Consider the following 14,472-nt stretch of genomic DNA (forward strand, 5'->3'; position numbering starts at 1 on the left):
AATGCTGCTGGCACTCTTTCCCAGTATTTATATTTTACAGATATATCAGAATTTTAAGGACATGATTAGTTGTATATTTTCAGGGCCTGTTATTTACGAGGGCATTACAAAAGGTATTATTTTGTTAATACATGTTTTATGTCACTAGCAGGGATACATGCTCTTCCTAAATAACTGGCCCATTAAAAATAGATGTTTGGGATGACTATGTACAGTCCTGTAAAAACATCTGTGTACAGCACACTTCTAGAGGTTAACACTGAAAATCTTTAGCAGTGCAAGCCTGGTATCTTTGTAGGAATGGAAATCTTGCATCTTGGAAAACTGCAGTTCAACAGAATATGAATTCTCAGCATGAATATGAATTCTCAATTTCATCATGGGGTTTGTGTTGACATCTAAAGATAGGAGATTAATTACCAATATCTTTAACTCAGAGATAACCTTTTGTAGCACTAACATCCAGCTCATAAGCTTCCAGAGTTTCCAAAAGCACTCCACATTGTTTAAGGAGCCAAAAATCCAGTTCTCTCTCCTGTACTCCTGAGAACCTTCCACTTCCTCTGCAGCTGCCACAGTGCAATTGTGCACTTTTTGTACTGACAAGACACAAATTTTCTTTGGAGAAAGGTCCATAGACTTTCCAATGAGTCCTCAGGCAGCCTAAAGCAATGAGATGTTCTACCAGATTTGTTTGTCTTGGCACAGAAGAGAGCAACCTTGTTCTTGAAAAATCCACATTCAGTTCCCCAACTATAAACAATTTTCATCAGTTCTTCCATCTGCAGTATATGCCTTTGTTTGGCAAACAATTTGCAGTGTTTCTTGTTATACATGTCAAATTGTTTCTGTTCTGCATGAGCTATGATGACTTAAAGGACCAAAGTTCCATGTGGTGGATGGAGTTTGCTCCCTCTGAACCAGTGGTAGCCTTTCTGCTTGGGTTGGTTCAGGATTTGAGTTTCTTACAGGCTGTGATTGTAGAAAACAGGAACAGCCAGGCAAGGCAAAACTCCTTTCCATTAGTGAACATACCACTCCATGAGCCAATATACAGTCTAGCTTATGTCCTTGTACCTTCTGGAATAGTTTAAAGCAGGAAGCAAAATAGTCTTCCAAAAATACAAAAAAAAAAAAAAAAAAAAATCCTTTCCATACTTTTTCCTATAAAGCTATGCCAAAAGCCCTGGGAAAGCCTTTTGACTATTTAGCTAACATGCTCAAAAGAAAATTGGGAGACTGGCAAAAACCCACAATGTAATTAGGACAATGCTGGGATTCAGATTAACATTAGGAAAAGCAAACACCTTTCACACAACTCCCAGCTCTCACATACCTGTACTGAAGGGAGAACAAAATTTAGATGCTAGGAAGCAGGGTGGCTCTTCCCAAAACAACAGGAGTTTGGCCCAGGTGGCCACAACCTGCACGAATTTTCAGACTTTCAAAGTGCCTCCTAGCAGCCTCTCAGCCTCAGAGATGCTGAATGTCTTTCTCAGCTTTTTCCAATGCAGACCAGATGTTGTATTGTGATAGTTCTCTCATGGGCCTTTTCCATTTCGACTTCCCATCAGCTAGGGATCCAAAGAGACATTACTTGAAAAACAGGAACCATAAAAGAGCCAGGAACTTATAAATTAAAACATAAACATTAATTTGTTTTCCAAGATGCAGATGTCTTTTGTCAGTTCAAGCCTTGATCTCTGCACCAGTTAAAGGCAACAGTTGTTCTGTGGAGGCATGCACTGGAAATCAGCCAATGGGCATTAACTTTTGGTTCTGATTGAACTGGGGAAAATCTGAAGCAGAGAGACAGAATTAAAAGTTGTGATCAAAATTAATGGCTGATGCCATTAATGACATCAATACCAGAAAAAGTGTCTTATCGTAAGGAACAGTAGAATTATTGAGCCTTTTTGGACAGGGCTTGGAAGATTTTCAAGCTGTCTTTGGCACTGGGAGGGGCTTTTCTTTCTCCTTACCTCCATGATCTTTTATGGACCAGGATCCATCCCTGGGGCAGTGGATCCCATGGAAGTGGCCAAGGTTGTGGCCCTGTGGCACCACCACAGCTCCACAGAAAGGGACAGGGCTGGAGGAGGAAGGGACAGAAGCCAGGGACAGTACAGGTGCAGAGTACTGGAACAGGCTGACACCACAGGCATGAAAACATAACTAATGAAAGATAAATACTTTAAATAACTCTTTTGGTAGAATACTACAGTAACATCAAATTGTTCTTTAATAGTTTCTAAAGCACTGCATCCCTGCAGAAGTTATTTGCCAAGACAAAACACTTTCTGGTCAATAAAACATGAACTTTGGCATGAAAGATTGGCTCTGGTGAGTCTTATAAAGACCAAAAGCTTTCCTCCTGCTGATGAAAAAGAAGAATCTGCACAAGCCACCTAGCTGCAAAAACCTACATTGCTGAAAATAAACCATAAAGCACTATGCTAAAGTTGCACACCAAAGTTGAAATGAAAATGTCATTGTGAAGACACAGTTTTAAGAGAAAACTCATATTATGAGCACAAGTGCTCAGAGTCCAACTGCAGATATTTAAGTTGTAGCAGTCACTTGTAGTAACATATCAAGCCTTGTTTTCAAATGACCATTGAAAATCTATCTTTTAAAATGCTAAATCACTTGAACTTATTAAATCTCTTAATATTTTGTGCCAATAAAATTTAATATGCAAAGATTAAAAATAGTAGGAAGGCTAGAGGCAACCAGAGAACACATTTACAAAAAGATGCATAATAAAGATAAAAGGATGAAGACTTTTTTAACATGACCTACATGTGCACTAAATTTTTATCTTTAAAAAGTAGCAATTTCCAAGTCCCACCTCTTCATTCCCTTTCAAAACAGTTTTATACACCTACACAACTTTTCTGCCAGGATTACTTACTTCAAGTTTACAATTAAACTTTGAATTTCCAGTCCTGCTATATAATTTCTTGATAAAATCTAGTGGTACAAGAGATTTTCCTAGAGCTTTCTGCTCAGAATAAGTAAACAGTTTGTCCTTTATGCCAGGGGTTGTCCTGTGTGTTGCTAAAGTCCTGATATTTCCTTCCTTCAGAGCAGACAGAGGCCAGAATTGAGAATATGCATTTTTCTAAGGTTTTGCCCTGCTCAGACAATTCTTCAATCATGCCTTTCACCAAAGCCATGGAAATCTATTTCAAAAGAGGCTTTGAACTGCTATAAGAAACAAAAGCAATCAGTCAGGAACTCCTAGGCATCCACAGGCATTTCTGTGATTTTTAAAATAACATGCTAATAATTTGCACCTATAGTTTTATTTGTCAATCTATTCAGAATGTTACCTTTTAAGACCTATCTATGTTACAAATGAGTTGTGTTCCTGAAATCCCCAGACTACTTAAGGCTGAAAATCTAAGTCTGCATTCAATACAAAGTAAACATTTCTTTTAAACTAAGCTGTAAAGTGGCAGATGTACACTCACTTTTACAGGTAACATGAAGTATTAAAATACATGGTACCTGATATGTCTTTTAAAGATTTCATCCAAAATTCTTTCCTGTCTTTATGATGTCCTGATCTTCAACTTTTGTCTCTTTTTTAATCACCATACTTAGTCAGACATCCACCTATAGGGACAGCAACCTCCACTCTCCTCCCAGCAAAGGGCTGGCTGGCACCCTACTCACATGCCAGATTTCAAGCAAACCACTCCATCCAAACTTTCCCTGGACACACCAGCTTCATGGCCAAGAAAAGAGGTTACATTTTCAGTCACAGATGAAGGATTTCTTTTGAAGATGGGATTCAAGTACTTATTTGTCTCCTGCTTAAAATTCACCCAGATTTAACTTGCAAATCCAGTGAAAGAGCAGCTCTTGTCTACTGTCACCACTCAAACCTCCTACTGGGATCATTCTAAAACCTTAAAATAAAGATCATCTGCATTATGTCTTTTCCTGAAAAGGTTATGTTGCCCATGACATTATGCTTTCTGCATGCAGTGTAACTGTCAAATGCCAACCTAAGAAGTGAAAAATGGAGTTACAGCTGGTTTAGTGTGGAGGCAGCTCTGCCAAACTTTCCCTTGGTGTTGCTGTGCTTTCTGGCCATTTCATCAGAGCATTTATCATCAAATGGAAAAATGTCACACAGCTTCCCAATTTCATTATATATAAGAAATGCAAAACTATCATATAGTAACCAAAATGCTTCAGAGTCACAAAAGGATATTTTTGTTATATGCATATATTTGTCTATAGAATATATATATTCTATTGATGTCATACTGAAATTTAAAAAATTGCTTTTATCACAGGCTTGTTTTCACTCTCATTTTACCTTTGTAATAGTCTTCCTACCAAGTATGTTTGCTCACTGGATCTGGAGTTGCTGGTCCTTTTCCATTAGCTTGCCATGAAACTAAGTATTTCCTTAAGAATGTATTTGTGAAGTTTTCAGATTCAGTTTTTGTGCACACTTTTTAATTCCTTCTGTCTTAACAATTTTTTCAAAGAATGTCTTTCTGCCCTTACATGATTTTGCCATCCAAAGACTCATTTACACTATAAAAATTCTACAGGAAACTACTTTGTGAATTCAAGGCAGGATTCAGGCTTGTTAGTGTTTTGGTTTATTCAGACTTATGGGTTCTTAGAGGGGTCATTATTATTTCCATCCCTGTTTATCACCTCTCTGTAATTCACTATTTCTTACCTGTGGGAATAGTCTTCAAAAAGCATATGCTGATTTCTACACATTCATGAAGCTCTCATATTGCCCAGCAATAGGAAGACTCCCCAGTTTATTGCTACCAAAATACCTTCAGATCTTCTAAGAATTTCCAGTCTCTGTTGTGCTGAAGTAGCTGTTGATTGGTTGTCCACAAGATGGGGCTTCAACAACAGAAATCTTTTGATCCAAATTTTAAGACTCTTGATGCAAAAGCTGTGAAGGGCATCACAGTTGACAGGAAGATTTTCAGACCATGCTTTCAATTTCTGGCATAGGAACAGTCCTCACAAAAGGAAACCCATTCCCCATTTCTTGTGTAAAATCAATCTCTCAGGAAATCAAAACAGCAGAAAGTGATCTGACCTTGTCTTTAACCCTTGCATTGTGCTGGTGTTCAGTTTATGACTAAGTCAATATACACCATTGCAATTTTCATGCATCTTGCAGAGATCTGTAGGATTATTTACTTCTACAGATGCTTTGTGGGAAGGATGCAGTCCAAAACACCAAGTGAGGTGTATGCTGCTCTGAGACACTTCCTATGCCAATATGTAGCCCAATATATTGACTTCTAAAGCAGCCAACTAATCTACTGTTAGGGTGTTCTGGTTAAGATGATAACATCTGCAAAAAGAAAAAAAAAAGAAAAAAAAACGCCAGAGAAAGTAGCTCCAGTCTGTAATTTCTATAAGCTTAAATGAAAGAGGGAAAAGTTTGCTATTCTAAAAACTAGTGGTAGGCATGCACTTCAAAAGAAAAAAAAAACTGATAAAAATTTTTTTTCTTTTAGTAGGAACAGACAAAGAATACCTCTAGCTGACATTTTTCAGTGTGTTGAAAGTGTTTGTTATAGAATCATAGAATTGGCTGGGTTGGAAGGGACCTCAGAGATCATCAAGTCCAACCCTTGAACCACCATTGCGGTTGCTAGACCATGGCACTGAGTGCCACATCCAGTCTCTTTTTAAATATCTCCAGACACGGAGAATCCACTACTTCCCTGGGCAGCCCATTCCAATGCCTGATCACCCTCTCCGTAAAGAAATTCTTGCTAATGTCCAACCTAAACTTCCCCTGGCACAACTTAAGACCCTGCCCTCTTGTCTTGTTGAAAGTTGTCTGGGAAAAGAGACCAACCCTCCCCCGGCTCCAACCTCCTTTCAGGGAGGTGTAGAGAGCAATGAGGTCTCCCCTGAGCCGTCTCTTCTTTAGGCTGAACACCCCTGTAGCAAGACGAACCTCTTTCAGGGTACGGCGCTTCAAGGTCCAACCAGGTGTTCCAGCAGAGACTCATGAACAGTGCTCCAAGCCTATAGCCACAGGGTTGACTAACCTGGATCGGTGCTGTTGCTCTGAGAGCAACTGATCTCTCTGCTGGCTTGCTCAGGAGTGAGCCCCACCTGTGTCTCAGGCCTCACCTTTTATTGGCCCCCTGGTCCTGCTCATGCGCAGTTGGGGCCCACCCTAATCAGGCACAGGTGGGCTTGACACAAGCTCATGCCCACTACCTGGTAATTAGTGGCACCTGGTTGCCTCATTTCACTACACACCCCCAGCTCCCTCAGGCTCTCCTCATAGTTTGTTTAAATAGTATGCATTTTTTCTTCTAAAAATAAAGGCCTCCCTTCCCTTCTGCCAGGTAAGTAAGCTTAAAACAATGGAGATTTTCCTGTCTTATAGGAAAAATCCTAATCAGGAGAGACTAACTGGGACTGTACCTTCTTGTATCTTTAAATTGAGATTGCAAGGAGTTAGACCACGGTACCTGAAAACATCATTCAGTGTCCAGAAACAATTTCAACACTTTTTTGTGTGTCTAGGAATGACAAAGATAGAGGTGATCTTGGACTGGGAGAGAGTGGCATTTCAGAGGATCACACTCTGCTCATGAAGCTTTCCTTGTATCACTTCATCACTCTGGTATTGCAGAAGACACATAGCTCCCTACAGGAAAAAAACAGATATTTTAGGCTACAAGGAAAATACTGAAAATCAGAGAAACAGGAAGACTCAGGAGAAGCTGAACAAGATGTGTTTAAATTGTGCAGCAGAAAGCATATCCAACTTGGACAAATGATAAATGCCTCAATTCTCTTTCAAATAGAAAGGAGCATTTGGGATACTGCCTCATTGTTGCAGTGAACTGAAGGCTTTGTAAAGAACAAAAAGCCTCCAAGATAAAATTCAAATTCAGATGACAAAACATCATGTTCAACTTCATATTTCTCATTAGTTGAGGACCTGCTACTCCAAGAATCTGTTTTTTTCCCCACATCTTTACCAGCATATTCCTGAACTCAGTGATGGTACCTGATGACAGACCCACTGGTGAACTCTGGACAGAGCTCAGTCCTTGCAAATTCTGGAAGTATTTACTCACAGTAAAAGGTGAAGAAAAACCAGCACTCCAGTTTTAGTATTAAATAAAAAATATTAAAATAAACTAGAATTAAAATGACATGTCAGCAATTCACACCTCCCCAAACACCACAGTTACTCTGCAGTCATCATGATTACTTAATATTTTGCTGTTTGGAACTTCACCACCCATTTTACTTACCTAATTTTTCACCTACTGCCATGTCATCTTACTGACACTTCCTAAGGATTAAGGAAAAGAGAGAATTAAAACAACACAGCAGCTGTAAATCACCCAAGAGAGATGAAGTAACATCAACCAGCCTGGAACCTTCTGGGCTTATCTGGGTATAATCTACTGCAAAAAACACTCCTGAGACATTTGACCTAATCTGCCTTTAAAACCTTCAGTGAGATTGCCAGGTAATAATTTCCAGTGCTAAACTCCTTCTGCAATTTCCAATTATTTCTTAATGTCTACCTCAAATCTCCTACTCAATCCATCACCTCTTGTTCTAAATCCACTGAACATACAGAAATATTTATTCCTTCCCTCTACAGAGAAACATTTTACTTTTTTTAAGATGATTGCCATTTTCCTCTACACCTTCCTCTTTTTCTTTAAACAACCCCAGTTCTTTCAGTCTCTTCTTAGATGATGTTTTCTTGTTCTCTGATCACTCTTGAAGTCAAGGCTGAGGATGTACGTGGTACACTTGAGAAAAAGGAAAATTGGCTCCTACACAAAATTCACCATGAATCTAGGTGGCAGAGGGTTTATTTGAAGAGGTTACTTTTGTATGATGTCTGCTTTGTTGTTTGATGAATGCCAAAATACATGGCCTTTTTCTTCTTTGTGAAGTGTAGGTGACCTAGTGCATGGAGCAGGGAGGCATTACACTCCTTGGTGATAAAACACCTTGGATCTGGGGAAAACAGTTATTCTGGAAGGCAAATTTTCAATGCCAGTAATGGAAAACCTACCCTTACCATGATGGTATCCTTGGGATAAATTGATAAAAGTGGTATTTGTGATACCAGAATAATTCAAGCAGAAGCTTACTTAATTTTTAGGAACATGAGTAACATGCTGCATCACAAAGTACATTTCAGGGAAATGTATTTGTTCTCTAATTGCTTTCTAGTGCTGCATGCACTGTCTCTTGGAAACTAATAAACAGTTGTAATACAAACTGAGAAATGTCTACGGTTCACCTAAAATCCAACACAACTACAAATAAGGATATACATTTTAGAAGATGCTATGCTCTTTATAGCCAGATAAATTAACTCAGTCATTCCCATAATCAGATTCATATATATAATAGAAGAATGTAATTTACTTCCATTCTCCTGAGGTATACAAAGCCTTTTTTTTCCAAAAAATGGTTTTAAAATTGTAAACTGCCTTTTTAACCAACACTACCTGAACAAACAACACTATCTCTGAACCTATGGGCACCCTGGCATGGAGACACTGCACTCAGAAGTTAGCTAGGTTTCTGTATACCAACTGAGAAAACAATCTTACCCAGAAGGAAGACAAGACACAATAAGAGATTATAAGTGCTGGGAAAATCAGCCTGATGGAAGAAAAGCAAGTAGAAAAAACTTTCCCATGCTAAGGACAGGTCTTTGAAAAACTTCTGTTGAGCATTCATGAACACAAGAATTTTTCAATTCTGCATCTCCAGGACCACTGTACAACTTCTGAGCTGCTGGTACAAAGCCATTATTAACCTACTTGACATGACAGGAGTGACAGGCCTAGAAAAAAAAAAGTGGCTTAAACCATCCCTACTTTGAATAACCCAGTAATAACTTTGAATAGCTGTCCTTCTTTCAGACCTTTCAGGTGCAGAGTCTGCCATGCTGCAAAGACAAATGGGAACTACTTCTTTGTTCTCTGTGAGTCCACCATGAAGAACACATCTCTTCTGACATTGGATATGTATCCATCTTTCAAGTGGAGCCCAGACTGCAGCATCCTGTAACCTACTAATGGGAAAGTTTTAACTGGGCTTAGCAGTTACTCCATTTAGAGACCAGCCTCAAGGTAAACAAAGGCAATACCTCTAGTGTTGGACCCAGGAATATGTCCCAGCTGTGTCCTCACAGTGTATCTGGAAGAGAGATGAGCCACATTTGTACTGACATTTCCAGAGAAACAAAATCTTGGCATGTGAGCCAGTGGGGAGGCACCATATGCACCCCAGGACCTGCACACTTTGCAGGACCAGGACTGCAAGGCACACTGTGGCACATGCCTGTGGTCTACACTGAGCTACACCAATGACACAGAGAGAATAAATAAACCATGAAATGACAGCTGAGTAAGGAAGTCTTTCTAGTAGTCAGTCCTCTTGTTTCTGAGGTTACCACTGCACAACTGAAAATACCAGTAAGAGAGCTGGAGTCTCACCACCAGATTCTCACAGCAGACAGCTCTGACATTGCCTTAACCTTGAAATGACGACTGGGTGAGGCAGTGGTTTGCTGGATTTTCTCCACTGCTTGCTTGCCTAAATTCTCCCATTAAACCAAGCTGAAACAGCCAAATGACCAAGTCATGTGCAGCTGTCATTACTATTTACAGCAGCCCTTTCCAAAGCCTCTCCATCACAAGCAGCACTCACAATTCATGCACCATTTTTATTCTCCATTTCTTTGAGAAGCCAAAGCCTGTGTCTGAACCCCATAAAAACACCCACAACTTTTCTGTTACCACATATTTTACACTGGAGATGCTTACATTACCCATTGATGCACAGCAAAACAAAATTCCTAACACTATGGAATCTCCAAGAAAGAACTCACATGGATAACCAGCAAAAAGTCTGCCCACCACAGGACCTCTCAAATGTTTAAGTAAAAGTTGTAGAGCCAACCACATCACTGTGGACAGCTGGTTTGTAGATACTTTGACCTAAGATGGAAGCTGTAGGGCAGACCAGAGAAGTCTGGCCATGCTGTACTGCATTACAAGCTGTACTTCCTAGCTCGTCTCATTTGCACCAGATTTGCTTCACTTTAAAAAATACTGCAACAAACCAGATTTTTAAATATTTCCCATGGTCTGAATCTGAAAGCCAGGTAGGGATTCTGAGGAACTGTCCCAGATGACAAAGGTGGAACATTTAAAACATTGTCTTCTGAAGAAAAAGCATTGTTCCCCTCTCCATGGGTCTGTGCAAGCATTTTAACCCCATGAAAGAGGGGTGCTCACTCTCTTGAAATTTGCATTTATCTATACTTCTATCCAAGCGTAAATGATTTTAATAAAGAAACAAACCTTAGTATCTGCTATTCCACATATTGTTTACAATGGCATCTGCTTATCGCATAAGCAGACACAAAACCTGAAGGCTACCTTTAGAAAAGGCAGAGTGATACAAGAATCTGCTTTTCCCTCTGCCCCATCTGTTTTCATTGTCCCATAAATACATCCCGTCCCCTCCTTACGCCAGCGGGAAGTACCAGAGGAACCCCCTTCCCTCCCTCAGGAACACCCCAAGGGTGAACCCCCCGCCGGTGAAGGATCCTCGGCCTCACACCCACCCCCACCCGCCAGACGGGGTGGGCTGGGTCGGTGCGGGCTCTCCCTGCGGCCGCATCATCCTCGGTACCGCCGGCCTGACTCGGCCTGGTCCGGTCCCTCCGGTCCGGAGCGACCCTTCCGCCCCAGCCGCGCCGCCATGCCCGGAAAGCAAACAAAAACAAAGCACTCCCGGGGGTGGAGCAAAGCGGCACCCACCATTTTGGGGGGGTGGTGGTTGCTGAAGGGGGAGCCCATCGCCTCTCAGGCGGCAGCATTCGGACGGACGTCCCGTCCAGTCCCGCCCCGCTTCGCCTCGCCCCGCGGGACGCACAGCATCCCCCTAAGCGCCGGTTCGGGACCGAGCTCGGTTTTACCGGGGCCTTGGGGCTGCTTAACCCGGCCCGACGGGGAGGAGTGGGAGGAGGAGGAGCCAGGGCGGCCTGTGCGACAAAGCCCAGTGCGCAGGGAGCTGGTGACCAGGAAGCAGAACAGCGCCGGGCTGCCGCGGGGCGGGCGCACCCCACCGGAGCCCGCTGCCCCACGCCGCCCCCCCCGGGGGGTGGGAGGCCAGTCCTGCCGCCTCCCCCGGCTCGGGGGGTCGGGGCGGCTGCGGAGCGAAGCGAGAAGCGGCTGTGCTGGTGTTAAGCCGCTTAGGGCCGGGGCTGGCATGAGCCTTCCCGGTGGGGCGGCTGCGGGCTGCGTGTTGCGGCGGGGAGGCTGAGGGTGCGGAGCCACCGCCGGCGGGGGCTGGCGGTCCGTCCCTGAGGAGGAGGAGGAAGAGCCCCCCTCCCCGGGGAGGGGAAGATGGGGAACTGCCTCAAGTCCCCCACCTCGGATGACATCTCGCTGCTTCACGAGTCCCAGTCGGACAGAGCCAGCTACGGGGACGGGGCTGAGCCGGATCAGGAGCCGCCGCCGCCATATCAGGTAGGGGAGGGGGCGGGGAGCGCGGAGATCGGGGGCTGGAGGGCAACGGGAGGGAGCGGGGCGGGCGGGGGGAGCCCTGGGGAAGGGGGTGAGGAGAGGAGCGCAGGGCAGCGCAGCCGCCAGGCCGCAAGCCCTGAGGGCCGGGCCGGGGGCCGCCGCTGCCTCTCTGCCTTCCTCCCGCTGCCGCTCCTGCGCTGGGCGGCCGCCCGAACCTCTCCCTTTCCGCTCAGGCGTACCCGGGAGGGGGGAGCGGTGGAAGCCGCTTTGTCTCCTCCGGTCTCGCACCTCGGGCCTCTCTCGGCAGACGGGAGGCGAGGTTCCGGCGGGGTGCGCCGGGCCGGGCCTGACCGGTGGTGTGGCGGAGGTTGGGGTGTGTGTGTGGTGATCTCCCCCGCTGCCTGGCGGGGATCGGTCGCCGAGACCCCGAGGGAGGGTGAGGGGTTCCGGGCCGGGTGTCCGTCCGGTACCGCGGCCTTTGTTGGTGCCCGCGGTGACATCACTGTCTGGCGCTGCGCTCCTCGGGTGACACTCCGGGACCGGGACCGCGGGAGCGTGTCGTGTCCGGGCTTTGTCCCGGCCCATTCACCCTCTCCCGGGCCCCGCTCCCGTATTTTTAGCAGCATCTGATCCCTCCTCCCCAGTAACTCGCAGGGGGATCCTGTTTCCCTCTGCCCTGTGGGGCACCAGCAGGGAAGTGTTTCCCATTGTTGAGTTTTATTCTGTCTCTGGTAAAGAATATGTTAATTTACATCTGGAGGACGAATGAGGGGGAAGGGGAAATGATAATAATAATAATAAAAAAAATTAAAAAAAAAAAAAAAAAGGAAAAAGGAGGCTGGGTATTTTCTCTTGCTGCTTTTCCTCCCAGGAGAATAAGGTTGATGTAGGGTGATGATGGCATTAAGATGAAAGCCCCTTCCTCTTGCGGGAAAGGGGGAGATGAACTTGGGGTTTCACTTGTCTGCTCCTTGTATCCCTATCCCCTGAAATGTATCTCAGCTTCAGTAAACTGTCCTACACGAAAAAATGCAAATCTCCCCACAAACTTACAGAATTTCCAGTGGTATAGCCGCACATGTTATTCGAGTTTTTAAAGTGTTCTCCTAGCTAAGATAACTGGCTGTGTCCCAGAGATAGCTATGGAAATGACACCTCAGACACAAGTTCTAGAGGGGGAATTGACAGCTCTCTGCTTTCTAGGCTGGGAGTTACTCGGGAGTCTCAGACCTTGACATACAATTAACAAAATTGCAGGAAGTATTTAACTGGGCAGATACATAATCTACAAATGCTTGAACAAGTTCAAGAATTTACAGCCCTGTTAGGAAGCCCCTTAAGTGTTGAAGAGGATTCCCCTACGTAGCAGTGAAGCAGCACTTGTGTTGCTTGGCAGTGTGTTGGCTGTTTGTTGTGTTTGGGTCCAAAAGCTTAGTATTAGAATAAATTTACTGATGTGAGGATTTTATTTTTTTTTCCCTCACTTCTAAAGTGAATCTGCTGAAGGCGAATAAATAGAAAGTGCTTGGTGGCAAATTTAAGTTTTGTAAAGGTCATATTGTTCTAAATTAAGCCTGAATTGTCCGTGAGGTATAGGAAGGCATTGTGTTTTTGTCAAATCAACATAGAAAGTTTTAACTGTTGATGCCATTTGTTGCAGTTACATCTGTGGTGCTAGGAAGACCTGTGGAGGTTTTTTTGCCTTTGACAACAACTTAGTAGTTCTTGTACGAGTCACAAATCAAGTGTATGCATTGTGTAGGCCTTCTTGTGTGGATTTTAGTGCAGACGAGTACTCTTCCTCTATCCTTGCTTTTTAATTTTTTTTTTAATTAAGAACTATTTTTAAGTGTGGATTGTTGACTGACACAAAGTAGAAAGGAAAAGAAAGGAACTTGCAGATGTCTGTTACTGAGTAAGTGTGTTCATAGCAAAACTTCCCTGGCTTGAACAGAGTTTGAAAACTACCTTGTGGAAGCTATCAGTTTGTGCAGGAAACTAGGGATGGACAACTTAAAATCTAACTGCTGAAATTTCAGCTGGAAAAAGGACATATTTTAGAAGAGAATAAAATCTGGTATGTTAGCATCTCTTGGGTTTGCAACAAGGATGTGTCAACTTCCTGACTAGGTCTTGCAAGGTATGCAAACTAGAAGGAAGCTTGTGGGATGGAGATGTAGAAAGTTACTTCTGTATCTCCTGTAACTGACTTCTGCATTATGTTGACATTTAAAATACTTTTTCATGTTCTGAGACAATTGTGCCATGGGCATCCTTACGGGAATCTTCTTGAGCCATGATTTTTATTTAGCTATTTATTTCTAACTTCAAAATGCACCCTTAATAATCCATTCAGTATTGCATGTCAGAAATTTATTTTCTCAGGGAGTGCTATTGAACCAGCTGTGTAAAATTCCTGCTTCAGAAAGTAAGATTGAAAATTGAGTTTGAGGTAGGGACAAATGGAGTAACAGGAAATACAATTTCCAGAGGGATGCTCTGCATATACCTGGTACAGCAGAGAGGCTTCAGAGAGAAAGCACCTTTTTAAGCAGAGTTATGAGACTTTGGTCCATTAAAACATCAGCCATTTTGCAATGCATCTAGCTTAGTGGCTGACATGAGAAATAGTTAAAACACATCAAAAAAAAAAGAAAAAAAAGAGTGTGTTTGTGTGTATGAGGGAAAGTAAGTGATTTCAAGAGTAGATCAACATTTTCATAGACAGATGCTAATTTTGGATGCCTCTGCTTTAGAACCCAGAAATTAAAACTGTTTTTCTGAGTGTGAAGCACATGCAACTCCATTTTTTACCAGTGAATCTGTGATTAGGAAGGAGTTAGCTTTGGTTTTGTTTTCGCTCAAGTCCTCAAAATTGAATATTCTTTCAAGTTTGTTTTCCTTTTCTGTGTATGGCTTCTTCGCC

The 14,472-nt window shown here is 43.1% G+C and overlaps 1 protein-coding gene and 1 long non-coding RNA gene across 2 annotated transcripts in view; one reads left to right on the top strand and one right to left on the bottom strand.

The window, feature by feature from the left end:
- Positions 1 to 6,467: 6,467 nt before the first annotated feature.
- LOC115598689 lies at positions 6,468 to 11,038 on the bottom strand. Its single transcript, XR_003987830.1, has 4 exons — positions 10,839 to 11,038; positions 9,158 to 9,207; positions 7,287 to 7,327; positions 6,468 to 6,670 (listed from the first exon to the last, which is right to left on the bottom strand). It is a non-coding gene; the product is annotated as an uncharacterized LOC115598689 (long non-coding RNA).
- The window catches only part of RNF11 (ring finger protein 11), a 30,814-nt gene continuing 27,378 nt past the window's right edge, over positions 11,037 to 14,472 (top strand). The window contains exon 1 of the mRNA XM_030455655.1: positions 11,037 to 11,549. Within this exon, the coding sequence (XP_030311515.1) occupies positions 11,427 to 11,549 (123 nt within the window). The 5' untranslated portion in view covers positions 11,037 to 11,426. The remainder of the gene's footprint in view (positions 11,550 to 14,472) is intronic.

This window comes from Calypte anna, chromosome 8 (genome assembly GCF_003957555.1).
Source record: "Calypte anna isolate BGI_N300 chromosome 8, bCalAnn1_v1.p, whole genome shotgun sequence".
Taxonomy (NCBI): domain Eukaryota; kingdom Metazoa; phylum Chordata; class Aves; order Apodiformes; family Trochilidae; genus Calypte; species Calypte anna.